The 27703-nt window shown below is 42.7% G+C and overlaps 1 protein-coding gene across 1 annotated transcript; it reads left to right on the top strand.

Moving 5' to 3' along the window:
* YWHAG (tyrosine 3-monooxygenase/tryptophan 5-monooxygenase activation protein gamma) lies at window positions 1–27171 on the top strand. Its single transcript, XM_037054805.1, has 2 exons — window positions 1–306; window positions 23797–27171. Exons 1-2 carry the CDS (start codon window positions 220–222, stop codon window positions 24451–24453), a joined length of 744 nt encoding a protein of 247 aa, XP_036910700.1. The 5' UTR covers window positions 1–219; the 3' UTR covers window positions 24454–27171.
* Window positions 27172–27703: the final 532 nt, after the last annotated feature.

The raw sequence follows: 27703 nt of genomic DNA, 5'->3' as shown, positions 1-27703 counted from the left end.
GGGGGTTGTCCTCTCGCTGCACGCACAGCAGCCGCAGCCGCCTCACTTCTGGTCCCGCGGTTGCAACTCCAGCCGCAGGCGTCGCGCCGCCCTTGTCTTCTCAGCCGCTCGCTTCGTGGGTCGGTCTCTCCGGCACACGGGCTCCCGCCGCGCCGCAGCTGTCATCAGAGCCTTTAGGCCTCCCTGGTTTTCTCGCCCAGCCCGACTTAGCCCGCGAAGATGGTGGACCGTGAGCAACTGGTGCAGAAAGCCCGGCTGGCCGAGCAGGCGGAGCGCTACGACGACATGGCCGCGGCCATGAAGAACGTGAGTTTCTCTTCCCCTCCCCCCTCCCAGCTTCTTCGCAGACGCGAGCCTTTGGGACAACCCGGGGATTAGTCGCCTGTCGCGACTGCAGGGTTGGCCGCCACTCCTCGCTCACTAAGGGGACGGGGAGGGTCTCAGTAGCGAATGGGGACCCGGGTTGTGACGCGGTCTCTCTCCGAGAGTCTCTTGGGGCCCGCGGCGCTGCCTCCGAGGCCCTCCCCGGCCTAGGGTTGGGGCGGAGTCTTGCAGGACTGGTCTCAGAAGCGGGGTCTCTGGTCCCACGTCTCTGAGGATGCTGGGGACCTGAGCGGGGGGCTGTGCGCATCCTTTGTGCCCCACTTCCCCTCCTCCCAGCTTTGGTGTGGGGGCGGGGGACCGCATGGATGCGGTTCCTCTTTCTCTCCCTGGTGTCTGGGCGGCGCCTTTCCCATTCACTCAGCATGTCTCCCGGTTTTCTAACGCCCTTCTCCCCCAAATGGTCCCCGCTGCCTTTACTGACAGATCCTGTAGAACCTCCCTGGGGAAAATGTAGGCTTCCCTGAAAACCTGGGCAAAATCGAAAGCTTTTCTCACATTTTTTCTTAACAAAAGGCTCCTCTTTCTCCATTTCCCAAAGCAAATCCTCCTGCTTTTAGGAACGTTTTGTGTCTCGCTAGCGTTTTCATTGATTGTTCTCGACATGTTACCTCCATTTTTTCCTAATGTTTTGTATTGAAAAGGGTAGGTATTGTCTTTAAAATAAAGGTTGTGGATTTATCTGGCTTGTTCAATTTGTGACATGCTGTTTGTTTTTAAAATACAGGCACACATCTGTTGAAATGAAGTTGAAAAAATGTTCTCTAATCTGTTACTGCAAACAAAGCGGTGGTGGGAGGCAGTATCAAGTCATTCCAGAAGATTCTGCATTTGTCATATTGCAGAGAGCCTAGAGGAGGTGGAGGCTGGGAGGAGTTATTTTAAAGGGGAAAAAGTCTTAAAACAATTTTTTGTTAGATACATCGGAGGCTAAAAAAAAATTGCTATCGCATCCTCGTGCTGCTGGAACGGGATCCTGCTCTTCAGTTGTCTGCGGATTCCTGCCTGTATTGCACCATTTTTGTCAGTAACATTGTATTTATCTAAGGGGCTGTTAACCAGTTTGGTATTAGAGTAGAGGGAGGAGTTGAACATTATTAAATGAAACATGGAAAATCCAATTAATAATTTCAGGTCTCTCACTATTTTAATATTTAACTTCCTGCCTTATGTAACAAAGGTTTTTAAATGCATCTCCAGTGTGAAGTGGATTTAGGAGTGTACCTTGCATATTAAGTCTTTTTAATGAAGTGGTATGGGCATTACAGGTTACTGAACAACTTTATGAGTTCACAAAAGATGATAATGCTGATGCCTTTATATTTTAAGTTGGCAACATGAACAAAAATTGTTTAATCCTGTTAAGATAATTGGTTTTGAAATTGGGAGCACCATCAAATTAATATATTGCCACAGTTCCTGTCTTAAAACATTTTAAAGCTCAAATAATACGTGTTGCACTTTCCATAATATAGGTTCATGTTATTTAGACTCTTCTCGTTTTTCCATACTTCGAGTATCTCAGAAAAGCGAGTGACCCGGAGCCCATATGCATAGCAATCCAGTGATGTCACACACAATGACACAGAGGCTGCAATGCACCTAAAGGGCTGGTAGGGAGTATGCAAATGGCATTTGTCCAAGGTAATGCAGAAATTAGCAGATAAGCCAGGTGGGGTTGAGCACTCATCTTTCACTAGATAAGTATTGGTGCAAAAAAATAAGGATTTTGTTTGTCCGTAGACGTCCAAGTCAGTGACCTCTAGATGTGCCTATTCATTTTGCTATTTCTAGTTTTCTCACAAGAGTGGATAAGATACGTTTGTAATTTTAAACATTCACCTTGCCATTAAAATTGGGCAGTGATGGAATAAAGGTAGAAATTTTAAACAAGAATACATTTTATGGTCATAGTGCAGGGAAGGGCTGTGTACTTGGGTTTATTGCATATTATTAACTTGGCAGGTTTAATAAAAACCTTAAAATATGATGCCTTTGTAAAGGGTCATTTTCAGTAAATGTTAGGGAATGAGAATCTGTTACAAAACACTAGGTTCTGATTTGGGCAGGTTCTCTTTTACTGTGTTCATGCTTCTGCTCCTTAATGGAATTGGGAGGAAAGAACACTTTGTAAAATAAAGCAGACCTTTTTTCAAACCTGTTTACTGTGACTTGAAGGAAGTAGATGTGCCTTGCACCTACCTTTCCTCATCTGTAAAATGGGTCAATACCTAACACGAAGTTGTGAGGATTAAATCAATGCAGCTCAAAATGGTAACTATTTATAAAACTTTGTTTTTTCCTCTTAGAAAAATGCTCACAGACAATTTGGGAACTACTGGAAGATACAAAGAAAATAGTCCTATGTGTTAGGAGTAAATGTATTTGCATTTAATGGAATCATTCTAGTAATAATGCTCTTGGGACCTGTGCGGAGTGGTAGTTGTGGGTGGGCGACCAGGATAGAAACAAAGTGCAGTGTTTTGAAACGGAAGAAAGAGGGAAGTTTAGGCTTTTAAAACAAATGTGTAGTCCTACATTTAAGGAGAGAGTTAATACCTAGATGTTTCTACTGGCCAGACAGTACTGTCCTGTCCTTTGGATTTTACTGCCTCCTGAGAAGTTAATATTCTGAGTAGGCTATTGGTACTTCCTGGGGTTGGGGGTGGAGAAAAGTTTCTGGGCCACTAACTTTGTTGAAGTCATTGGGTTGAGTGAAGTCGGGTGTGGGGGGGGGGGCATTGGTGGCAAAAAGCTATCTTAATTATATTTAAAAAGTCTTAGTAGAATCGATATACTTTAAAATCCTTACTATCTTGAAATCCTCTTTTTCCTACCAGCTCTTCCAGGAGGCTGGATCAATAGCCATTATCGCTAATGGAGTGATGACACCTCTGTAGACTCTTCAGAGGTGGAGCTCTGCCAGCCGATATTCTAAGTCATGCGGTTTCAGTTGTTCTCTTTGGGCGGAAAGAATACAGATAACAGTTTGCTTTTTATATGTTGTTCTTCACAGTAACTGAAATATTAACTGCTTTTTCTAATTACTAAAAAGATTGAGATGAAAGATGTTAAATGTGCATCCTCCCTAATCTGTTGTATTAACTGCTGACCCTGGGGAGGATTTCATCCCTTAGTACTTGGAGGAACCTTTGCTTATTTATCACACCAAATTCTAAATTATTAAAGAGAGTGGAGAAAATGATGTTGCTTTATTGAGGTAAAAGTTGCGTAACAACTAACCATTTTCCAGTATACTTTCAAGCATTTAGTATATTCATAATGTTGTATAACCATCACCTCTAGTTAAAAGCGATGATGATTTTGCTATAGCTGGGTGGATTTCAAAACATGACTGATTTAGGAATATGTCCAAATGAAGTGCCCACAACAGCAAAGCCAAAGGTAATTAGTATCCCTTTGTCTTTGTTGTCTAACTTCTGGACCTTTTCAGCCTAACTTTTAAGAAGGGGCTTAGTTAGGTTAGTATTTGTGTTTAAAAAAATTACAGAGCTTAAAAATTTACCACATGGTGCTCACCCAAATAAATAACAAGTTACCTGAAATCAGAGCCAACTCACTATGTAGAGATCATGGAAATTTTGCCGGTGTTCTTACGACTTACTTTCTGCCCCAAGGCCCACTGTGTGAGAGAGGATTCCGTGCTGTGCGGCAGCGGGCGGCTCATGAGCACTGTGCCGCACTGAGTAGTGAGCGGTTCAAGCGCGGGGGTTCTTAAATGATGGGGTTCCTGTAAATAGTTAAGTACATTGTATTGATGGTTCTGTAGCTGCCCGGAGCTTCTCTCCCTCATACCACTACTTTTTTTTTTTATCTGGCAGGGCATTTTTCTGTATTTCTACCAGATTTCATGGGATGTGAGAGAAAATCGAGGGCCATTTTATATATTTAATAGTCAAGGCAGGGGAAATCACGTATCAACCACTGTTTTTTGTCTTATTTTCTAAGCTCTGTTTCTTAGTGTTTGACCAGACATTTGAAACTACAACCATGGGCAGGGAGTGGGGGCACTGTAGTTGTTGCCTCTAGGTGACCTGTGCCAGCTGCCTTAGGCCTTTCCTCTCGTAATCGTTTTCCTGCTGTCTTCCCCAAATTCCATTTCAGGTATCAGCTGTCGTTTTGGTTTGCTACGAAACCACCTCTTTCTTTAAATTGGCACTTACAGAGATCCTTGGAGTTTTGACTTTACTGATTTATGAATTTGAATAGTTAAGAAAATTGTAACGTAAAAAGTAATCAACAACAATTCCCAAAAGAAAGCTTTAAAATAAATGGTTAAATAAGTGGTTTGTTCCCATGATTTTGTAGAAACAATAAATATTATAAATCTTAAAGACTTTGCATGAGTTTTTTTCCCTCTTTTTAAAAAAAACTGGGGAGGTCTGCCCTGGCTGGTGTGGCTCAGTGGATTGGGCACTTGCCTGCGAACAAAAAAAGGGTTGCTGGTTCAATTCCCAGTCAGATCGCATGCCTGGGGTGCGGCCAGGTCCCCAGTCCCAGTAGCAGGGCATGTGAGGGGCAACCACACATTGATATTTCTCTCCCCCTTCCTTCCTCTCTAAGAATAAATAGATAAAATCTAAAAAAACCCTGTGAAAGTCTATGCTAAATTTTCATCAGCCTTCATCTTGAAGAAGGGCATGCCCACAGAGGTAGATTTTTCTTTACCTGAGTTTGAATACTGTGAGTATTCAAAGTATTAGTTGGGTTGTGAATTGGTAAATAAAAATGAGAATGTTCTTACATATATGGGTTTTTTTTAATAGTTTAACCACAGTTTATATTTAATATTACTTTCTATTAGTTTTCAGGTATACAGCATAGTGGTTAGACAGTCATACTTTACAGAGTGTTCCCCCGGTATTTCCAGTATCTACTGGTACCATAGTTGTTACAATGTCATTGAGTGTATTTCTCATGCTGTACTTTACACCCTCAACATATATCAGTACTTTTTTAATACGACATTTAAAAGTTTTCCAAGTAAACTCATTGGGCTTATTTCCTTAATCTTTGGAGCAATATTTTATTTTTTGGAGAGAGAGAAAGCAAGCCAGATTTAGTAAGTAGGGCCTAGGTGTAGTGTCCTTTCTCAGTGATTCTATTACTAGCACAGGGGTGTCAGAGCTGGGAATGACAGTGACAGCAGTGGGCAGCTGAATGTGTAATGACAGTAGTCCTCAAAAGGAGTCCCTCGCCCGCAGCCGAGTGTGCAGAGCAGCTGCAGTGGCGCACAGCAGGGAGGGGGTGCGGGGGCGGGGGTGGGGGGAGCAGAGGAAGGTGGCCTGTTAAATGCAGGTGTGCTTTGAAAGAGACCCATTTAGATTTCATTAGCCTTCTGAAAGGAATTCCAAGTGTGACAATTAAGCCCGCTGTATTTAAATCACCTAGATCTAGGAAACAAAGTTGGCTGTGGTGCCAGTACTTGAAGGATGCAGAGATAAGCTTATCTTTCAGAAACGGAAAATTGTTTTACTTAAGTATCATTTAGTTCAATACCATACTCCTTTTGTAGTGGTCTAACATGAACTAGTAAGTGGGTATGCCTGCAATGGAGGCCCAGTGTGGCCAGTAGCCACGCAAGCAATCCCATGTCCCCTGCCAGTACACTTTTATATGTGGCCTGTCTGGTATGGGTAGACTGTTGTGGATAGTTGTTATTTTCAAATCTTATTCCATTCACATATGAACTACATGCGGTCTTTCCTAACTACATTTGTGTAGTAGAAATAGGAACCTTAAATTTTAGGCCTGGCCAGTGTGGCTCAGGTAGAGCATTGTCTTGTAAGCTGAAAGGGGGTGGGTTTGGTCCCAGTCGGGGCACCTGCTAGAGGCAACCGATCAATGTTACTCTCTCACATGGATGTTTCCCTCTTTCTCCTTTCCCCTCTCTCTTTAAAAAAGAAAGAATCAAAGTTTAGACACTAACTTTTTATTCTAGGCTGAAAATGACCTGATCCAGAAGGGCACGGAGGACGTAACAGGATAGGAAAATAAGAACAGTAGTAAAAAGCATTCTGAAGCAAGCAGAGCTGGTGGGGACAGGCATTAGTATCACCATAATTCCTCATTGGGGAATATTGCCATCATACCTTTCTACAGTTTTAGAGTTTTCTTTTACTTTACCTTTTCCCCTTAACATTATTTTAAGTATATTTCCTGCCATCAGTATTTTCAGTGGCTAAATAATCCTGTGGATGTGTCATAATTTTAATTAGTTTTTGTTTCACATTTAGGCGGTTTTCAAATTTATAAATATTGCCATGAATATCTGGCTAAAGCTTCCAACACAGTTTATGTATTAGGACAGAGACCCCAAAGTGAAATTGCTGAAAGAATAGCTAAGAATGATTGTTAAGGATCTTGAAACTCTCACTAGTACTAGGTGGTGATTTCTGAAAAGTTTTGGGAGATGTAACTGAATAGGTATTACGGATACATGGTTCGAAATTCAAGGATACCCTGCCGCTTTCTGTTAAGAAGAAAAATAAGCCCTGGCTGGTGTAGCTCAGTGGATTGAGCACGGGCCTGTGAAGCAAAGGATCACTGTTCGGTTCCCAGTCAGGGCTCATGCCTGGGTTGCAGGCCAGTTCCCAGCAGGGGACACATGAGAGGCAACCACACATTGACATTTCTCTCCCTCCTTCCCTTCCCCTCTCTGAAAAGGAAGGAAGAAAGGGGGGGAGGGAGGGAGGGAGGGAGGGAGGGAGGGAGAGAAAGAAAGAGAAAATGAGACTGGAATGGGGGAAAGCTGGACTGCTACCTTGTTCGTGGCAGATCCCCTCTCTGCTTTCTTTCTCCCTCTCTGGAATGGTTGCCTTAAGGCTAGTAGGGAAACTTTCACATGTTTACAAAATACACGAATAATGTGATACCCCCTCATGTGGCCAGCTTCGTCATTTGTCAGCATGTTGGCCACTCTCCTGTCTATATACACCTTCCTGCTCTCGCAGCCACCTTGGGATTTGCCATCCTGGAGTATAGCTTTCTATTGAACTAAAATTACCCCTATTTGCCACAGATACTCAAATTGCCAACACGATTTCTTTAACATTCAAATTTAGCAATCCCAAAGGGTAGTTTCTTGCTTAAAGCATTTAGTTCAGATGGCAGAACATGTAATGTAACCTTTTCCTTCATTTTTGAGAGCAGTGCTTAAGTTGATGTCCCAGTGCTCCTTGTCCCTCGGCTTTTACTCTCAGGAGAGGGGTTGCTTGAAAGCCTGGGTGGCTCAGTAGTGTGGAGAGGAAAGCTTAAGGGGTATCTAGGTTAAAAGAATAGAATTCTGTCATTGCATTAGTATGTTGCTTTCTTTTTTACTGCCTCCATCTTCTTTTAAAGGGTAATGTGGGTAGATTCTTTTGTCTGTTTTAGCTTTTATCACCAGTCTGATAGAAGAGTTAAAACCCAGTTGATTTGTTGAGGACAATGTGAATAAACTTGCTTTTGTTTGGCTTTGTTGCTTGCCAAGCATTTTTTTTTTTTTTTAAATTCTCACCTGAGGACACTTCTTCATTGCCTTTAGAGATAGAAGGGAAGCATGGACAGGCGCCGCTCTGCTGCCCATGCTGCCCTCACCCCCACCCCCACACGCCCGGACTGGAGATGGAACCCAGAACCCAGGCGTGTGCCCTGGCTGGGAATCAAAGCTTTTGGTTATGGGATGATGCTCCAACCAACTGAGCCACGCTAGGCAGGGTGCCAAGCATTTTTTAAAAAATCATTTTGTCTTAGCGTTAGTATACTACTGGGGCGGGGGTGCTATGTATAGATAAATATTAAGTACATACTAGCCGTCTGGGCCCAGACAGCTGGGCTTTGAATCTGTGCTCAGTAGTATGGAGCTTACTAGCGTAAATGGTACCAGTAATTCAGATGGGTGTTCTGCCATTTTCTTTATTTGTTTTACTACCATTTGAAGGTTCTACAGGTAAAAACTAGGTTTTCTTAAGACTAGATTTTGGGCATTTGATTCATTTATTGAGGAAGGGAGATAAACAGTATGATAAACTTGAGCTATTGTAATGGATGAATTGTAAAACAGAATATATTTCTATTGATATTACTTGTTTTTAAACCTTTTTATTGATTTTTTTTTAGAGGGAGAAACACTGATTTGTTGTTGCACTTACTTGTGCACTCATTTGTTGATTCTTGTATGTGCCCTGACTGGGATGGAACCCGCCATCGTGGTGAATCAGGGTGATGCTCTGACCAACTGAACTACCCAGTCGGGCGGGATATTACTTATTTAGAACTGTGTCTAGCATGTAGATTCTCAAAAACACTGAATGAATTATAACCTGTTCTTATTTTGGGTATATAGTATATTTGCATTTTGATCATGTCTTTTCTGTGTTCGATGCTGGCTTACTATATACATACACATATACAAGCTGTACGTACATGTGTATTTTTGATAAATGCTGGGTAAAGACTCTACCATCTGTGAAAACCACGTCAGTATCGTTGTTTATTGTGCTTTTGCAGCAGAGCATTGCTCTGACCACAGTGGAAAACTTAACGTCTTTTAGTGTGACTTTTTTTTAAATCTGTTCTGTAGATTTCTGAACTAAAATCTTTTTTGGGAAGATAGAAGATGATAAGTTACACAGCCTTAGATAAAATATTGCAATATAGTTTAACATTTATTGTCACTTAGGAAGCATCTTTATATATTTTATCATTTAATTTCACAAAAGTTTTAGAAAACGGTATATCCCATTGTACAGGTGGAAATATTTAGGTAATATGCCTAAGAGTTGAACTAGAAGTATTTTTTTCCTAAACCTAAGGCTTTTCTAAAAATTTTCAGAAAGAAGTCAAAGGTAATGCGTATAAATAGATACTGGTGATCTTTTAACTTTTTTCTCATTAATTTAATTTTACTAAGTTTAGTAAATGTTGCATTGGTTGCAGAAGCATTAAAAATCCTTTACAGTGCTGCATATTTAATCTGTTTGTTTAGTTGTCCTCAAGACAGTCGTATAGTCTAGTTAGAATACAGAACACATTTCCTTTAGAATAGTCCTGAGGTATATTACTCAGTGTGAGTGTAATCTGCTTTCTTTTAGAAAACATTTGATCTCATGATTGCAGATATTTTAAATATCATTTAACGAAGGAGAATTTCAGATTTTTAACGTGAGGAGGTAAGTGCTATGTAGCTTTGCTATTAGAGTCTCAAAGGTGTTTCCAGGAGGTAAAAGAGTACCACTCAGAACTGAGTGAGAGATCATACCTTACTTGGAAGAGAAGTGGAAGGAAGCTGTGACCTTTCTGTACATCAAAAATAATAGGATCTTGTGTGGGAACTTGTTTTGATGTGGGATTTGGGTGAAAATCAAGGAAGGAAAAAGGTGCTAATTTGAGTATGCTGGAGATGGTCTAGGTAGGTGGAAGAAGCAAATGATAACTGACCCAAAATCAAAAAGGGAAGATACAGTTGTGGTGAAGGATTAGTGAACATCTGTGGGAGTATTTATTCCACATAAAAATGGAGGTAAGATCATTGCTGTGGAATTAGAGGAGGGCACTGAGGTCACAATCTGGGCATCAGAGATTTCCTAGGGGAAGCGATGCCAGAGAAGTGTTTGAGGCTTGGGGGCATGGCGTGAGGAGACAGGAGAGACTGGGAGAAGGAATGTCCAGGCACAAGGAATATCATATTTAGCTTTGAGATGTACAAGGAGTAGAATCTGGTGCATGAATCATTTATTCACTATGGCTTACACTCAGGGAATATTGCAGTAGAGTGTATTTGAGGGAATATTAGGAAATTAGTCTAAAGAGGTAAATGGGACAGTTCACAAAGGGCCTTGGGGAGTTCGTGTGTGGGTGTTTTGTTTTTTTAATCCTCATCTGAGGACATGCCTATTGATCTTAGAGATAGGGGAAGGGAGGGGGAGAAACAGCGATGTAAGAGAGAAACATCGATTGGTTGCCTGTCAATATGTGCCCCGACCTGGGATCCACCTGCAACCTAGGTATGAGCCATGGCCTGGAATGAAATCTGTGACCTCTTGGTTTATGGGACAACATGCTAACCAACTGAGCTACATTGGCCAGGGCGAGTTTGTGTTATTTTTAAGCTATGAGACATCACTGAGGGATTTTAAGTAGAAGAGAGTCATAGTCTGATTTTTGGTCTGCGGAGATCATTGTCAGCACTGTGGAAATTGGAGTAAGAGGAGAGTGATGGAAGGAAGCTCACTAGTGTTGTAGGGGTCCAGCTGGAGAGAGGAAAACTGGAAAAGAGGAATTAAGTTGTGGCCATGCTGAATTTGAGGAAACTCATTTAAGTGGAAATAGAGACGTGGTTTCCTGTTAATAAATAAAAAACATTTAAAAACGTGTGTGTGTATATATATATATCTTTTAAAGATTTTATATATTTATTTTTAGAGAGAAAGGGGGAGAAACATTGATATGTGGCTGCCTCTCACATGCCCCCAACTGAGCACCTGGCCCTGAACCCAGGGATGTGCCCTGACTGGGAATCAAACCAGTGACCCTGCGGTTCACAGGCCGGCACTCAATCCACTGAGCCACACCAGCCAGGGCACAAATATATATTTAAAACCCACTAATGACCAGGCTCTGGTCTGAGATCAGGAAAATGTAATATCCCTGGCGTTCTAGTTGGGAACCTTCTATATATACACACCCATGGTAATTAAAACCAGATATAATAAGATAACCTGGGGGGGGAGGGTTGAAGTAAATATGAAACCCTGGGGAGTAACACGTTAGTAGTAACTGGAACGAGAAACGAAAGACTAAGAGTAGATATATATGCAGAAAAACAGGAGAGAATGCTAAGAAAAAGTCAGTGATGTTCCTTTAAGGTAGGGTAATTTGGGTAAGTGAATTAGAAAGCTATTTAATGACTTTTTAAGAGTGGTCACAGTGGTAATGGGATGAGGAGTTAAAGAATATTAAAGAAGTGTATGTTACCACAGATAGAGTAAATTTTCACTTAATATCAGTAGGCTCTGCAGCTTTGAGTGATACCAGGTATAATGAAACTAGTTTTACCATAGGTTAATTGATATAAATGAGAGTTAAGTTAGTACAGCATTTCATCAACATTATAATGAAATATTCAGGGGATCTACTGTATAGGCTTATTTATAGAAACAATTTGGAAGGAAATAAGAATGAAGAGATGGGATTAAAAGGGATCATTATTTTAATTGTGTAATTGGCATATACGAGGTCTGTCCAAGAAAAGTCCAGCCATTGCTAATAGAACAAAAATGGTTGTGTGACATCTATATAACTTGGCAGCCAGGGAGAGTGAACTGGAAAGCACACACGTGAACGACGACGACTTCACTGTACTAGTCAGTGTGGGCGGTAGACACGGTTGAAAGGGCATGTGCACTGTATGGCTGTCAAATTCAAAATGACTGAACAAGTAGAGCAATGAATCTGCATCAAATTTTGAATTAAGCTTGAACATTCCTTGCTCGGAAAGTGTTTGGATGATTCAGAATGCGCAGCCATGGGCAACTGGTGATTGGCAGCTTCATCATGACAGTGGGCCTGCTCATGCCTCACGTCTTGTGCAGAGTTTTGTGGCAAAACCTCAAATCACCCAGGTGACTCAGCCCCCCTACAGCCCAGATGTGGTGCCCTGGGACTTCTGGCTTCTCCTAAAACTAAAATCACTTTTGAAAGAGATTTCAGGCCATCAGTAAGATTCAGGAAAATATGATAGCTGGGAGAACTGTGTGAGGTCCCAAGGTGCCTACTTGGAGGAAAACTGAGGTGTCATGGTGCTACGTACAGTGTTTATTGTAGCCTGCATCTTCTTCAATAAATGTCCCTGTTTTTCCTATTTTGGGGCTGGATCCTTTGTGGACAGAGCTCATAGGTTGGTGGGAAGTAACAGGAGCTAGAAGGAAAAATACAGGAAAGAACAATTGATAGGAATATGTTGGGAGCGAAGAAACCTTGTTTGGCATACTGGATTGCTGCTACTTTTTGGCTGTTGCTACTGTTAACATTCATGTACAATTTTTTGTGTGGACATTATGTTTTTATTTCTCTTGCACATGCTTACAAGTGGAAATGCTGAGTCATGGCAACTCAACTTTTTGAGGAGTGTGGTGCTTTAGTTCTTAACCCGGAGAAATAGATAAGTATGGATCCCATGCAGTGTTGCAGCTTTAAGGACTAAGCCTGTTCAATAGAGTATTTATTTAAAAAGCTTCCCCTCCTTTGTTCAGAACACTGTAGAGAGGAGAGCATGTGGGATTTTGAGCCATTAGATTTGGGTTCCGTTCTTTGTCTCTGAGTCATAATTTTCATGACTTTATTTATTTTTTAAAGATTTTATTTTTATTTTTAGAGAGGGAGGGAGGGAAAAGAGAGAAACACCAATGTGTTATTGCCTCTTGCGCACCCCTCAGCTGACGACCTGGCCTCCGACCCAGGCATGTGCCCTGACTGGGAATTGAGCCAGTGACCTTTCAGTTCTCAGGCTGGCACTCAACCCCACTGAACCACACCAGGTAGGGCCCCACCCTGTATTTTTTGATGGCTCTCTAGAATTCCATTATATGGTGTGTTATAATCTATGTAGTCTCTTGTCAAAGATCATTTGGTGGTTCAAGACTTCAGCTGTTACAAATAATGTAGTGATTAGTTTCTGGAATGAAAAACTTCTAAGTTTTGCCAAGCTAATACTTACAGGGACTGGTTGGGTACTCGATGTTTATTTTCTTTTTCTTTCAACTGTCTGTTCCTTTTGACCGTTTTTTAAATTATTGGTTAGTCTTAAATTCTTTTTAGTCAGTCTCTGTAAGAAATGAGCCCTGTGTCTGATGTGCTGTGGCGTTCACAGCATCAGAGACTCTGTGTGGGCAAAAGAGCACAGGAGTTCAAGGCAGAGGGCCCAAGTTTGTGTCCTTGTGCTGCTGCGCGTTAGTGGTGGGATTTTGGTGAAAAGGCTGTTTTATTTCTCTGCATCACATAGAATATTCCCTGTAGGGTAGTTGTGAACAGAACATGGGATTTGGTGGTACCAGAAAACCAGGTGCTCCACTAGTTCTCCTCTCATGCGAGACCTTGACTATGGCCCTGAATATGCCATGGAAGTTTCGTGACTCTCCTAGGTTGTCTCTCTTCCTGGAAAGTTTTTTCTTCTGCAATTTGTATCCAGGGTGACTGCTGCTGGGTTTTAAAAAACCAGCTAAAGTTGTTACTTTCTAATTAAAATATTGCCTAAGTTTTCCAGGCAGAGTTTGGCTACCTTTAAGAATACCTCTGGGACTGGTACTCTAGTGTGAATAAGCTTGAGTTTCCACCTTGTGGAATATTGTATCTTCAGCTAATTGTGACACATGCTGGGTGTTAAATGAATGCCTAATGAATTATAAGAAGTGGCCTTTAAGCCCTGGCCAGCATGGCTTCATTGGTCGTCCTGCAAACCTGAAGGTTGCCGGTTCGATTCCTGGTCAGGACATGTGCCTGGGTTGGTCTCTGTGCCCTGTCCTCATCTGGGTGCTTTCAGAAGGCCACTCTGTGTTTCCCTCTCACATCTTATGTTTCTGTCCTTCTTACCCTCTCTCAAAAATAAAGGATTTTTAAATTTAAAAAATCCAGAAAAAGAAGTGGCCTTTAATTGTATTTTTCTTGTCATTAGGCCTGATTGGAAATGTTATACGAAGTTTTCTAGAATGAATATGTGTTGGACGTCCCCAGGACTGTGCTCTCAGGTTCAGTGATTTGCTAGGACTCAGCATGGAGTCTCACTAGTGGCTATGGTTTATTAGAGTGGACAGCTACAAAGCTAAATCAGCACAGGGAAAAGGTGCGTGGGGTAAATAAAGATCAGTAAATGAGGTGCAAACTTTGAAGGGTCCTCTCTCAGTAGAGCTACACAGGGAGTGTGTTTGAAATGTTCTCTACCAAGGAAACTACCAGAGACTCCACTCCGAGCCCAGGGGTTTTATTGGGGCTGGTCACACGGACACTTTCTGCACAGCATATATCAAAATTCAAGATGCTTAGAATGATAACAGGTGTTTAGCATAAACCACATTATTTACACAGTTTAGGGACAGAGAAACACTCTTATCTGAGGGTGTCAGGGAACCCTAAAATCCACGTTCTCAGGTGCCTGCCAGAGGTCGGCAGCCAACTGCACAAGCAGACCCTTCTAAAGGTCTTGAGCCTAGTTTGTTTACTCTTTTCTGCACAGAGACGTTGAAGACACTTTACTTAGATATGAAAGGCACAACTTCTGATCATTTCCAAGAATTTTAGTGATTTTAGTAGACAGGTTATCTATAGACTACGTGATTAACTATTCAAGCAGAACGGTGCCACATTTTTTAGTAATGGTTTATTCCACTGCCTGCGCGGTGGACAGACACCACGTCCGCTGTGTGCACACAGGTGCCCACCTTGTACCTCGTCGGCTCATTTCTTCTGTTGTTAGCGTAGCGTGTCTGTATGTAGCAGTCACTGCATCTGCCTCCATCTGCCTTTTCCATGGCCTCCTGGTCCTTCCAGATGTTAATGTTCCAAACCTTAGGAGGGCACCTAAAAATGCATGAAGGGGCCAAATGTCATACCCTAGTGTTTGAGAGTTTTTTGTTGTTTTTTTTTAAGTAGACTGTCCAAAAAGAACAGTTTTAGATTCACAGTGAAATTGAGTGGAAAGCACAGCCTCCCTACTGTCAGCATCCAAATGGTACATTCACATTCAGTGGACCTACTTGACGTGTCATTATCACCTCCAGGTTCACAGTTTACATTAGGGTTCACTTGGCATTGCCCATTTTATGGATTCTGACAAGTTTATAATGACATGTATCATAGACAAAAGTTTCATCGCCCCAAAAGTCCTTTTTTCCTGCCTATTCATCCCTCCTCTTATTTTTTGGATGTTAACTTCAGTTCTTTGTGGAGATTTTCAGCTTTCTAAAATAAATGTGTTTTATGTTTACTACCTTAACTGTTTTTTTTTTTTTGTAATATCTATACAAGATTCTGCAAGATAGAAGTGTATTTTAAATAAAGTAAGATTAATGTAACAAGATGAAACAGTTGAAGTAGCATGTGACAGTTGAAGGCTCTTGGTAGCTGAGTTGAATTTGTGAATGACTTAGTGCTTTAAGGCTTAAGGTCAGAAGTCATCTAAGTACCTTTCCAAGAATCTCAAGGGTTGGTAATCTTAGAAAAGATTTCTCTCCTCAGTCTGCACTAGTTAATCAATACCTAAGTCCTTAGTAGCTGGAGTTTGGGGAGTTCTAGTTCTTAAGCTGTTGGTGAAAATAACAGATTTTTCTAGCCTTTTTACTCATGTCTCTACCTTCAATTCACTAAGAGAAATTTGAACTTGAGCTAGTATTCTAAGAGTTTAGAAGACAGAAACATCAATTTTGTTTCTAAGCGAGATATATAATGAAGAAGATACACACTTTCCATGTTTTCCAGCGTCTGTAACGGCATTTCGGGGACCATATTTGATAAGTACTACCTTCTTACAGTATAAACCATTGAGTGGCTTGGAAGACACGACCTCCCTTCCCAAGTGATGCGTGTTTTGTATTTTTCCACATTGAATTGTCATTCTATCTTAAACATTTTTGTGTCTTTTAAAGTCTATTTAGATGTTGAAAAGTAGTATGGTTGTGATCTCTATTTTAATGTAAAAGTTACAGATTAATTTTTATACAAGTCATTTTGAGCTTAAGGATTTTTTAAAGTTCTGATTTATGCGTGTATTTTTTGGTTTGGTTTGGTTTTGGTTGATTTAGAGAGAGAGAGAGGAAGGTGGGTGGGAGAGAGAGGAAGGTGGGTGGGGGAGAGAGGGAGAGAAACATCAGTTTGTTGCTCCACTTACACTTGTATTTGTTGGCTGATTCTTGTATGTGTCCTAACCAGGAATCCAGCCCACAACCTTGGCGTATTGGGAAAACGCTCTGACCAACCGAGCTGCCCAGCCAGGGCCTGCCGGTGTAAGGTTTTTAGAGAAACCTTCCTTTCCTTTGAGCAGACTCTTCAGAGTTACAGGCTTTTCCCTCCAACTTAGTTTTTCCGTGGCAGAGAACACCTTGGCATGTTCCACACGTGGAAACCCTTTATCTAGAGGTGATATTGGCAATTCATAATCTCTGTGTTCCAGTTTGTTTGAGGCAGTTAGACAGACTTTACATGTGCACAAATTGCTACCTTTGGGCTCTGCAGCCAAACTTTATATGCAGTAGGAGAGCTAACGGTATATATTATACTGGTGAGGTAATTTGAGCTTTAAATAGTTGCTGGCTCTTGAAATAAGGACAGCGTGATTTAGGGGAAAGGCCAAGACTCTCTATCTCAAAGGACTTAGGCACTCGGCTTCTCCTTGCATGGGAGACAGTCACCACGTTACACTGGAGACAGCTAGTCTTCAGTGTCTACACATTCAGCAAACACAGGCCAGAGTCCTGTGGTGTGCGGGCCCAAGGCCTACCAAGGCCTCGGCTTGTTTGAGGGCCAGTCTGGGGGGTTTTTCTAGCTGTGTGATACTAAAGTTTATGGAAAGAAAGTGATGTAAGGTAGGTAAGGAAGTTTCGGCTTAGAGTAGAACACAGGATGAAATGGAATAGAGATACTTGATATAGGACGATAAGCTAGAGATTGTGTAAAAAATTTAGAGGCTTCCTAGATGAGAATTAAAATGAAGGAAAATTATTCAAGGTGTTCTCACATTTCTGTAGCGTTTTGCTGTGTCCAGCACTGCATTGTTTGGTATAACCAACAATAACCGTATGAAAGAGGCAGAGTCTCCATGTTACAGATAAGCAAACTGAGGCCTGGACAGATGAAATGTTTTGCTCCGCGGGTCTCTTAGTAAAAGCCGAGACTCAGAAAAACCCTGTCTCCTGGGATATTTGAATATTCAGCAGAAAGCAAGAGGAGTGACAGTGGCCTGAGGGCTGAGAGTAGTGTCTCCTGAGCTTAGAATATATAAAGAATTGGAGATGAGCCGAGAAGCCGCTTTGTTCATGAGCTGTGGTGTTTCCAGAAGGCGATGTGGTAGGGGGTCTGGGAGCAGGGAGTGCCTCTGGCCTGGTTTCCTCCTGCTCTGCGGGCCAGTACGCCAGGTCCTGGTCTCCCACTCCTGGCACTGGGGTCGAGTCTGGCAGAGGGGCTGTTCTCTAGGTTGTGATGGAGAGTCGGGTGCGTAGTGTAGGGAAACTACTGATAACTTGAGAAATATTTGAATGTCTATTACTTACTGGATATTTGAAGAGAATTAGTAAGCAAAGCATGATCAATTTATTCAGAGAATGAATTGCAATAAACTATAATAAGTATGACTTGGTTTACATTCTGGTTTAATTATTTCTGAGAGCTACTGTTTAATTTACACAACCAGTTTCACCAAACAACCCTTTTCCACCCCATCCCCTTTATAGAAGTGGGGTGCGTGCTGAGTGTAAATGATTCCTGCACAGAAAACCATTTGTCAACATGCCAGCACGTCCATAAGTAATATGAAGTAGAAGCTGTGGTTGATCCGCACAGGGAACAGTGAGGCCTCTAGACAGCGGTCAGTTTAACTGGGGGCGGAAGGAGAGATGGGAAAATTTCACAGGGACATTGGTATGAACTTGGTTCTTGATAGTTGTGTGAGTATTTTTCAGGCGGGAACATTGGAAAGTGTCCCAGGCAGGGGCAGAAGAACGAAAAGCAAAAGTGGGACGGTTTTGCTGTTGACATGTCACAGCCAGAGCGAGGCACAGGAGAGGGCGTGGTGAGGTGACCTGTGTCCCTTATGTTATGACTTAGCTGTTGACTTAGTACACACCAGCTTAGATAGGCTAGTTAACTAGACAGATAAAAATGTGACCTCATCAGACCCTTAGTAGGGGGTGGCTCTGATAGCATAGAAATCAAGTTATATAAATGTAGTGTCAGTGTCTTGATTTAATTTACTATATTTCATGTACAGCATAGTGGTTAGACGTTTCTGTAACTTAGGAAGTTACCCGACCTTGATAAATCCAGTGCCCACCGGGCACCACCCACAGTTACTACAGTACTGCTGACGATGTTCCCCGCGCTGCTCTTTACATCCTCATGGCGGTTTTGTAACCACCAATTTGTACTTCTCAATCCTTTCACCTTTTTCACTCAGCCCGTTAACCCCCCTCCCATTTGGCAACCATTAGTTTGTTCCCTGTATCTATGAGTTTGTTTCTGCTTTGGTGGCTCATTTACGTTTTATTTATATTCCACATATAAGTGAAATCATGGTATTTGACTTCTCTGACTGACTTCACTTAATGCTCTCTAGGTTCACCCATGTTGTCACAAGTCGTGGGATTTCATTCTTTTTTTTGTGGCTGGGTAATGTTTCATTGTATATATGGACCACATTTTTACCCATTCATTTGTGAATGGGCACTTAGATTGCTTTCATATCTTGGCTATTGTATACGAAATGTCCTTTGTTGTGACAGCTTTTGTTTTAAAAAAGTATTTTGCCCAACATAAATATTGCTACCGGCCTCTTTTCATTTCCATTTGCATGAAGTATCTTTTTTCATCACTTTACTTTCAGTCTGAAGTGGGTCTCTTGTTAGGCAGTTTATGTAAGGGCCTTGCTTTCTTCTCCATTCATCTACCCTATGTCTTTATTGGAGCATTTAATTCATTTATGTTTAAAGTATTGATACCTGTGTAGTTTTGACCATTTTGTTATTCATAGTTTTGATCTTTTTTTACTCAAAGAATGCTTTTAAACATTTCTTTTAATACCAGTTTGGTGGTGATGGCCTACTTCAGGTTTTTCTTTTCTAGGAAGCTTTCCCTCTCCTTCAATTGTAAATGATAGCCTTGGCTGGGTAGAGTAATCTTGGTTGTAGGTCCTTCCTTTCCCTCACTCTGAATATTTCTTGCCAAGTCCTGGTCAGAAACTTTAAAAAGTTTCTGTTGAGAAATCAGTTGACAGTCCTATGGGAGCGCCCGTATACGCAACTTACCTGCTTTTCTCCTGCTAGTTTGAAGATTTTCTTTTTGTCTTCAGCCTTTTTTTATTACAATTGTATGATGTGTCTTGCTATGGACTTCTTTGGGTTCCTCTTGTTTGGGGCTCTCTGTGCTTCCTGGACTTGTATGTCTATTTCCTTTTCCACATTAGGGAAGATTTTTGTCACTATTTATGCCAATAGGTTTATAATCCCTTGCTTTCTCTTCCCCTCCTGTTACATGTATTATGCACGTCTTATTCCTCTTGTCCCAGAGGCTCCTTAAACTATTCTTTTTAAAAAACTATTTTTTTTTTCTGATTGGTGTTTTCCACTGCTTTGTCTTCCAAATCACTGATTCAGTCCTTTTCTTCATCTAGTCTGTTGTCGATTCCATCTAACTTATTCTTTATTTCGGTCATTGTATTCTTTATTTCTGACTGGTCCCTTTTAATGGTTCCTGTCACTTTGTGTAAGTTCTTGCTGAGTTCATCTGTTCTTCCCCTACATTCATTGAGCATCCTTATAACCAGTTTTGAACATTATCTGGTAGATTGCTTGCCTCCATTTTCTTTAGTTCTTTTTCTGGAATTTTGTTCTGTTGTTTTATTTGGAACATGTTCTTGGTCTCCTCATTTTGGCTGCCTTCCTGTGTTTGTTTCTAAGTATCAAGAAGTTCTCCATCTCCTAGTCTTGGCAGGATGGCCTTGTATAGTTAAGTGTCCTGTGGACCCAGTGGCAGAATCTTCCTGTTCACCTGAACTGGGTGCTCCAGGGGTGCCCCTCATGTGGGTTGTATTGTGTCCTCCTCTTGTGGCTGAGCCTTGTTGCTGTTGGCATGTCAGTGGGGTTGACCCTCAGGCGGACTGGCTGTGGGGACTGGCCGTGACCACAGCAGAGGAACCATTGTATAGGGTCTGACTCCACAGAGATTTTGCTTTGGAGGGGCTCTGGTGTGGTTCTGGTGCCTGCCAAGTCCACTGTTTGGGTGTGTCATCTGTGGAGCAGATTGTGTGGTGCCCTGGTGCACTCTGAAGCCAGCCAGGCATGTTGGTTCTGGGACCTTTTGGGAGGGCCTCGAGTGCAGGCCATGGTCAGCTGCTGCCTGTGCTTGGGCTTGGAGGTACTGAAAGAGAGGCTGTGCTGTGAACTGAGGCCAGATTCCACTAGAGCTGGGGTCCTCTCAGCAAGAGGTACAGGACACACTAAGGTGAACCACTGCTTGCTTAGGGTTTGTGGACCTTTGAGATATTTTAGAAAAGACTGCAGCATGGGCGAGGGCCGGTAGCTTGTGAGGTGCAGCCTGTGAAAGAGGTTCTGGCTCGTGCACAGTTTGGGTGAGGCAGGATCTCAGGTATTCATCAGGGTGAGGCCAGCGAGTAGTGTCAGCTGGTTTGATGAAGACTCGGATTTGGACTTCCACCAAGATGGAGGCATAGGTGGAAACACTGTGCCTTCTCCCACAACCAAGTTTGAATACAACAAAGGTTTAGAGAACTAGGACACGCCCAAAGACCAGAAAACGGAATTATACAGAAGTCCGACAACTACGAACCGTTCAATGGGGATGGTAAGGGGCGGAGCCAGCAGCGGAGCTGGGTCGGGCAGGACAGATCCCCCGACCTAGGCGCGCAGGCAGCCCGGAACCAGTCGGGGTGTGGGGCAGACTGACCGCGGTCGCACATTCGTGCACAGTGAGACGGACCACGCAGGCCCCAGGGGGCGAACCCAGTGGTGGAGGGCTGACATCGGTGGCACACTCTCGTGCAGTGGAACGAAACGCGTGGGCCTGGTGACGGTGGTGGCTGCGGTGCCGGTGGGGGACAAAGCGGCAGGCGGCAAACGGGAAGCCATTGTCCCTCTTTGACCCCGCCCCCACGTACAACGTCACAACCCAGCGACTGAGTTGCCCTGCTCTAGTGAACACTTTAGGGCTCTGATCCTCCCACGGAACAGGCACAAACAGCCCAAAAGATGGCGCAAGAAGAACTCAAAGTCCCAGAGCCAATAACTCTAAGCACTGAGAAATTGCCAGCCTCTCAGAAGCACAATTCAAGACACTATTTATCAGGATGCTCACAGAACTGGTAGATTATAGTCACAAATTAGAGGAACATATGAAGGCTAAACTAATTGAAATGAAGGGAGATGTCCAGGAAACCAATAGCGATGGAAAGGAAACTGGGACTCAAATCAATGGAATGGACCAGAAGGAAGAACGAAACATCCAACCAGAAAGGAATGAAGAAATGAGAATTCAAAAAAATGAGGAGAGGCTTAGGAACCTCCAGGACATCTTTAAACGTTCCAACATCCGGATTATAGGGGTACCAGAAGGGGGAAAGAAACAGCCACGAGTGGAAAACGTATTTGAACAAATAATAAAGGAGAACTTCCCCAGTCTGGCAAAGGAAATAGACTTCCAGGAAATCCAGGAAGCTCAGAGAGTCCCAAAGAAGTTGGACCCAAGAAGGAACACACCAAGGCACATCATAATTACATTAGCCAAGACTAAAATGAAGGAGAGAATCCTAGAAGCAGCAAGGGATAAGGGGACAGTCACCTACAAAGGAGTACCCATCAGACTGTCAGCGGATTTCTCAAAAGAGACCTTACAGGCAAGAAGGGGCTGGAAAGAAGTATTCCAAGTCATGAAATCCAAAGACCTACAGCCAAGATTGCTTTATCCAGCAAAACTTTCATTTAGAATGGAAGGACAGATAAAGTGCTTCTCAGATAAGGTCAAGTTCAAGGAGTTCATCATCACCAAGCCCTTATTATATGAAATGCTAAAGGGACTTATATAAGAAAAAGAAGATGAACAATATGAACAGTGAAAGGACAGCAAACACATAGTTATTAACAACCACACCTAAAACAAAAGCAAACCAAGAGGACAGCTAGATCAGGAGTGGAACCATAGAAATGAAGAACACATGGAGGGTTAGAAACAGGGGGGTGGGAGGAGGAGAAGGGGGGAGAAGGCACAGAAAATAGCATAGATGGTAGGTAGAAAATAGATGGGGGGAGGGTGAGAATAGTGGGGGAAATATAGAATCTAAAGAACTTGAGACATGTGATTATAAACTAAGGGGGGGGAGAATGGTGGGGGAGGGAGTGTGCGGGTGGAGGGGAATGAAGGGGGGGAGAATAGAACAACTGTAATGGTATAATCAATAAAATATATTTTTAAAAAAAAGACTTGGATTTGCCTACTTGGGAGGGCTCAGCAAAGGAGCAGTGCCACCTGCCAACACACTGTCCAGGCCAGCCTCCATCCTGTGCCCTGAAGCCAGACAATTTGGTTCCTTCCCATGTGTCCCTAGTGCATTTTGAGTTGCTGCCCCAGCACTGCAGCGCAGAGCAAGCGAGAGTGTCCGCAGTGAGTCCACGCACAGGGACTCCAGCAGCCCTTCATCTCACCTGGATGGAATCCCCACTGAGTTTTACAGCCAGATGCGGTGGGGCTGGGACCCCCTCATTCTTCAGGGAGGGCCTCTGTAGCCAGGCTGTCCCTCTGGATTCTTAACCACCACAATTTAGTTGAATTTGAGGTAGTCATGGGAGGAGGCAAGCTCAGCGTTCATCTATTCTGCCGCCTTGGCCAAAGTTGTTGGGGTGCTGTTGCTTTTGTTTTCTCAAGGAGATTATTAGTCTTTGGGGTGATGCAGACCCTTTAGAAATGGCTGTGTTGAAAGAGGCATTATTTTATTGGCCACCTCAGCTCTTTGTTCACCTCTCCGTTCCTTTGTATTGCTAACCTATTCAGGCACACACTACGGCAAATATGTGTTCCCCAGGTTGCTAAAATCTCAGTGGGCAGACTCGGTCCCATGCCCCCAATTTTTACTGCCTCTCTGAGGTTTGTAATTGGTGTAATCTTCACACAGAGCAGAAAAACGTCCTTGTTTCTCAAAAGTCTACTTGAAGTTGACTGTATTCTCAACCAGTACTGAAAATATTCTCATTCAGAAGAGGTAGGACTGAAGTCTAGCAGACCAGGCAAGGTTAGAAGGAAGCCGTCATTCTGTTCTTACGAGAACAGACTGGTATGTAAGAGAGATACAAGCCATCTGTACTAGAATCCCGAGGAACGAGAGAGAACTGTTGACCGTTTGTAATTTAGGTCAAAATTTGATTTGCAATGTAATAGCCAGACTTGACAGTTGATGGAACAGCTCTGTGATGGGTATGTGTCCTGTTATGGGGGGGAGCAGGGTTCAGGCACCACTGACCCAGCTGCAATTATTTTTTCCCCTTCACTACTGCTCCTTCCACCTCCGCTCCCCTTCCATACACTCACCCAGCCCGCCTTCCTGTGAGTCACTTTAATCAGCTTGTGGATCTGTTTGTGTTTGAGCGGCATCAAGGTATGATTAACCCAACCGATATAACACCTCTTTCATTCTTTTCCTCTTAATAGGTTACAGAGCTGAATGAGCCACTATCCAATGAAGAAAGAAACCTTCTGTCTGTGGCCTACAAGAACGTCGTTGGGGCACGCCGTTCTTCCTGGAGGGTCATTAGTAGCATTGAGCAGAAGACTTCTGCAGACGGTAATGAGAAGAAGATAGAGATGGTCCGAGCTTACCGTGAGAAAATAGAGAAGGAGTTGGAAGCGGTGTGTCAGGATGTGCTAAGCCTGCTGGATAACTACCTGATCAAGAATTGCAGTGAGACCCAGTATGAGAGCAAAGTGTTTTATCTGAAGATGAAAGGGGACTATTACCGCTACCTGGCCGAAGTAGCCACTGGCGAGAAAAGGGCGACTGTCGTGGAATCATCTGAGAAGGCCTATAGCGAAGCCCATGAGATCAGCAAGGAGCACATGCAGCCTACTCACCCCATTAGGTTGGGCCTGGCTCTTAACTACTCCGTTTTCTACTATGAGATCCAGAATGCCCCGGAGCAAGCGTGCCACTTGGCCAAGACCGCCTTTGACGACGCCATTGCCGAGCTCGACACCCTCAACGAGGACTCCTACAAGGACTCCACTCTCATCATGCAGCTCCTCCGCGACAACCTAACGCTCTGGACGAGCGATCAGCAGGACGACGACGGTGGAGAAGGCAACAATTAAGGCCCCCCGCAAGTGGACTGGCAGCGCACGCCGATGCTACTACTGCAGTCTTTATTTTTTCCCATGAGTTTGGGGGTCGGGTGGGGGAGGGGAAGGGAGGGGTGACCTTCCTAGGGAGAAACCCACGACCTGTTCTGTCTTTGATTGCCTCTTTGACATTTTTGCCAAAATACCACTAGTGGAAAGTCAGGCTGGCTGTGCTGGTGTTGGAATAGCAGCCTCACGCCGGCATATGGACTGTTCCGTAGATTAATGCAAGTGGAGCTGTCTTTAATTTAACTTATTGCTAGATAATAGGATCTTGAGATGAAAAGAAAACTTAAGTGGAATGGCCCTCATTCAATAAGTTCTGTGGTTCCAGTAAGGATTTTTATGTACATATGTTCGTGTCTTAATTTCTATCTCATCTGTTTTAGCTGTGCATTTTTTTTTTCAGGGTGTAATCTACCAGACGTGGAATAGTTTAAATCCCAAACTTGACAGACTCGGAACATAAGGTATAATTTATCCTTATGGTTTAGGCCCTGCTAGTTTTCTGAAGTTTCCGATTAGCTGACAGTATTAACACTAAATTGCAGTTTACAGTATTTCTACATCACAGCCATATGTAACATCAAGCCATTGACTGTATTTTTCTTTGCTAGTTATTTTGGCTTCACCTCCCTTTTCAGCCTTATCCAGGTTCTCTCTCTGTCTCTCCTGGGCCGAAGCCTTGCCTGAGGAGCATCAAAGCCACTTCAGGTTTTGGTTAATAGGTGCTTGGCGGGTAGCTGTGGGGTTTTTGTCTTCTTTCCTCTTAACTTAAATCCACCACAAAAATTATTAACCACTTTAATAGAAACATTAAACACCACAAAAATAGAGAAAATTCAGGTCTGTATGTCATTTATTGTATTGGTATTTTCAGAGAAGTCCTGATTGGTAAGCTGCCACAGCTCCTTCCTCAGGGATCACGCTGCCGCGTCGCTCCTCACTCGAGTCTTCCCCACTGCACCTCATTCTGGCGCCACTCAGTCGCTTGAAAAGCTGTTGGGTTGTAGAAGCTGGGTGGTCGTTTTGAGGAAGTTCGTGGTGCAGTGTGTGAAAATTCAGGCGCCAGAAGCCGACTGGCCCAGCAACCTGAAAGGAAGAGCTCCATCCATAGACGTTCTGTCCAATCTGGAAACCTTGCATGTCGGCTTTTCCTCCCTGAAAACTTTTCCCAGTCGTTCCAGGAAAACCAACTAAAATTGTTATCAGATAGTAAATATAAATTCGTAACTCCTATTTGACCAAAACTTTTTCTATATAGATTTTTCTCTTTAATAAATGCATAGATGTCTGAGATTAATTTCTTGTGCAGTTACCACACGTGTTAGAATTGAAGGAAACCATATTGCTAGTTTCACAAATCTGTCTTCAGTTAGCCTCAATCCTTCATTCTCATTTTGGATAACTGTCTGAAAACATGACCCGTTGCATGTGTGGTCAGCCTTTTTTATAAGGTCAGTAATGGTGTGAACTCCCAAGATAGGTAACGACACCAGGCTTGTTTTCTTTGTCTTGTTTAGGCAAGGAGAAGTGTAAGTGATGATTGAGGAAAACTGACGCTTGCTTTTCACTAATACCAAAATTGAGCTTACAGTTATGACTGAATACATTTAACAGGATCCGGGTTACAGTGAAGATAGAATGGTAATGATATCTCTAACATTGCACAGTTTACCCAGCATGACTTTCCTTAGAAGGTCCCCTTCCTGTGCTAGAGCGGAAGTCCCGATTAACCAGACCCAGCCGAAAGAACCAACGGAAGAAAGCGTCACAGCTCTTTTGCTGTTCCAGGGCCCCAAAGTCAGCGCCATGGAACAGGGAAGATTGCGGGGTGGGCTCTCCTTAATTATCCTCATGTCCAGTGAGCAGTGTTGTGTCCTTGTAGCCTTTGGAAATGATTTACTGGAATTACAAAACCTATATATTTTTTTTTAAATTTCAGCTTTGGCTCTGGCTGCTTTTTAGAATAATGCAAGATAAAATCGTATCTGAGGGCTAAAAATGAAGAGGGAATGGTAGACTTGATATTTAAGCAGCTTGAATGGTTCCTTTTCTTTTCTTTATTTTTAAAGAAATGCACTTGCCTATGATACTGTCTCTGGTGAAATGATTACTCCTCCTTTACTCTATTGATACAATATTGTGCATGCCAGTGTTGTATTTCTATACAGTAGCTTGAAATTTATTAACTTATACTGTAGGTGTTATGTATTCCTATGGCAAAAAAAATCAAGTCTTCAAATTTTTTAAAGTTTTTTTTTTTATTTAATTTTTCCTTTTGGGGGTAAAGTTTGCTCTACCAAATAGTGATTGTAACAAATTGATCTGTTTTGGATGTTGCTGTAGTGACATGCAGTTATATATTTTGTTTTTAAAAGGGGGGGAGCAAAAGAAACACCAGTGTTAGCTTAATCTTAATGTCTGGTGTTTGTCATGGTGAAATTATAGCTATTACAGTGTAGGAGAACATCAACCATGTTCTCTGAATGAGCCTTTGTGCTTTTTGTCATGTTATGCAGTGAACTATTTTTAAGGTCTAATCAGTGATTATTTTTCCAACTCCGTGTTTCTCTAAGGAATTATTTCACACACGGACCATTCTTAGCAGTTTTCCTCAGTGATGGAATATCATGAATGTGAGTCATTATGTAGCTGTCGTACATTGAGCAAATAAACTTACAGATCTGATGTCAGTGCTACATAGTTTTATTTATTGAGTTTGATTTTTTCGTTGCTGGGGCTTTTTGCAGGTTTGATTGGTTGCGGGTATTCTCCCTCTCCCCCACTCAAAGAATGAGGTTGGGTTGGCGGGGGAAGGAGCAAGACTGTATATGTTGGAAAGTGCCTGTATCTGGGAATTGAACTTGGGTTTACTGACCTTGGAAAATCATTACACCTTTTGGGCCACCATTGTTTCTCCTACAGAACGAGAGCTTTGACTAGGTCTTTGAAGGCGGCACGCAATTTGTGAGAAGGCGCAAAGACCTTAGCTTAAATCATGGCTCCTTTTGCTCATCAGACAAATCACTAAACTGCCGAGCCTTGGGTTGGGGTGGGGCGTAAATCTAAATGAAAACTGGTCATGTGCCTGGTTCGGTCTCTCTGGTGCCCACTGTTGGAGATCCCATCGTGTGTTAGATGAGGTGGTCCTTTGTACTTACAAATGTTCATGCATATACTGTCTTGGATCTTTTTAGTCTTTCTGAGGCAGTCAGCAGCC

This window comes from Sturnira hondurensis, unplaced genomic scaffold (assembly GCF_014824575.4).
Source record: "Sturnira hondurensis isolate 20B ecotype Veracruz unplaced genomic scaffold, ASM1482457v3 Scaffold0008380, whole genome shotgun sequence".
NCBI classification, from domain to species: domain Eukaryota; kingdom Metazoa; phylum Chordata; class Mammalia; order Chiroptera; family Phyllostomidae; genus Sturnira; species Sturnira hondurensis.
This window is presented reverse-complemented; position numbering and strand designations above follow the sequence as displayed.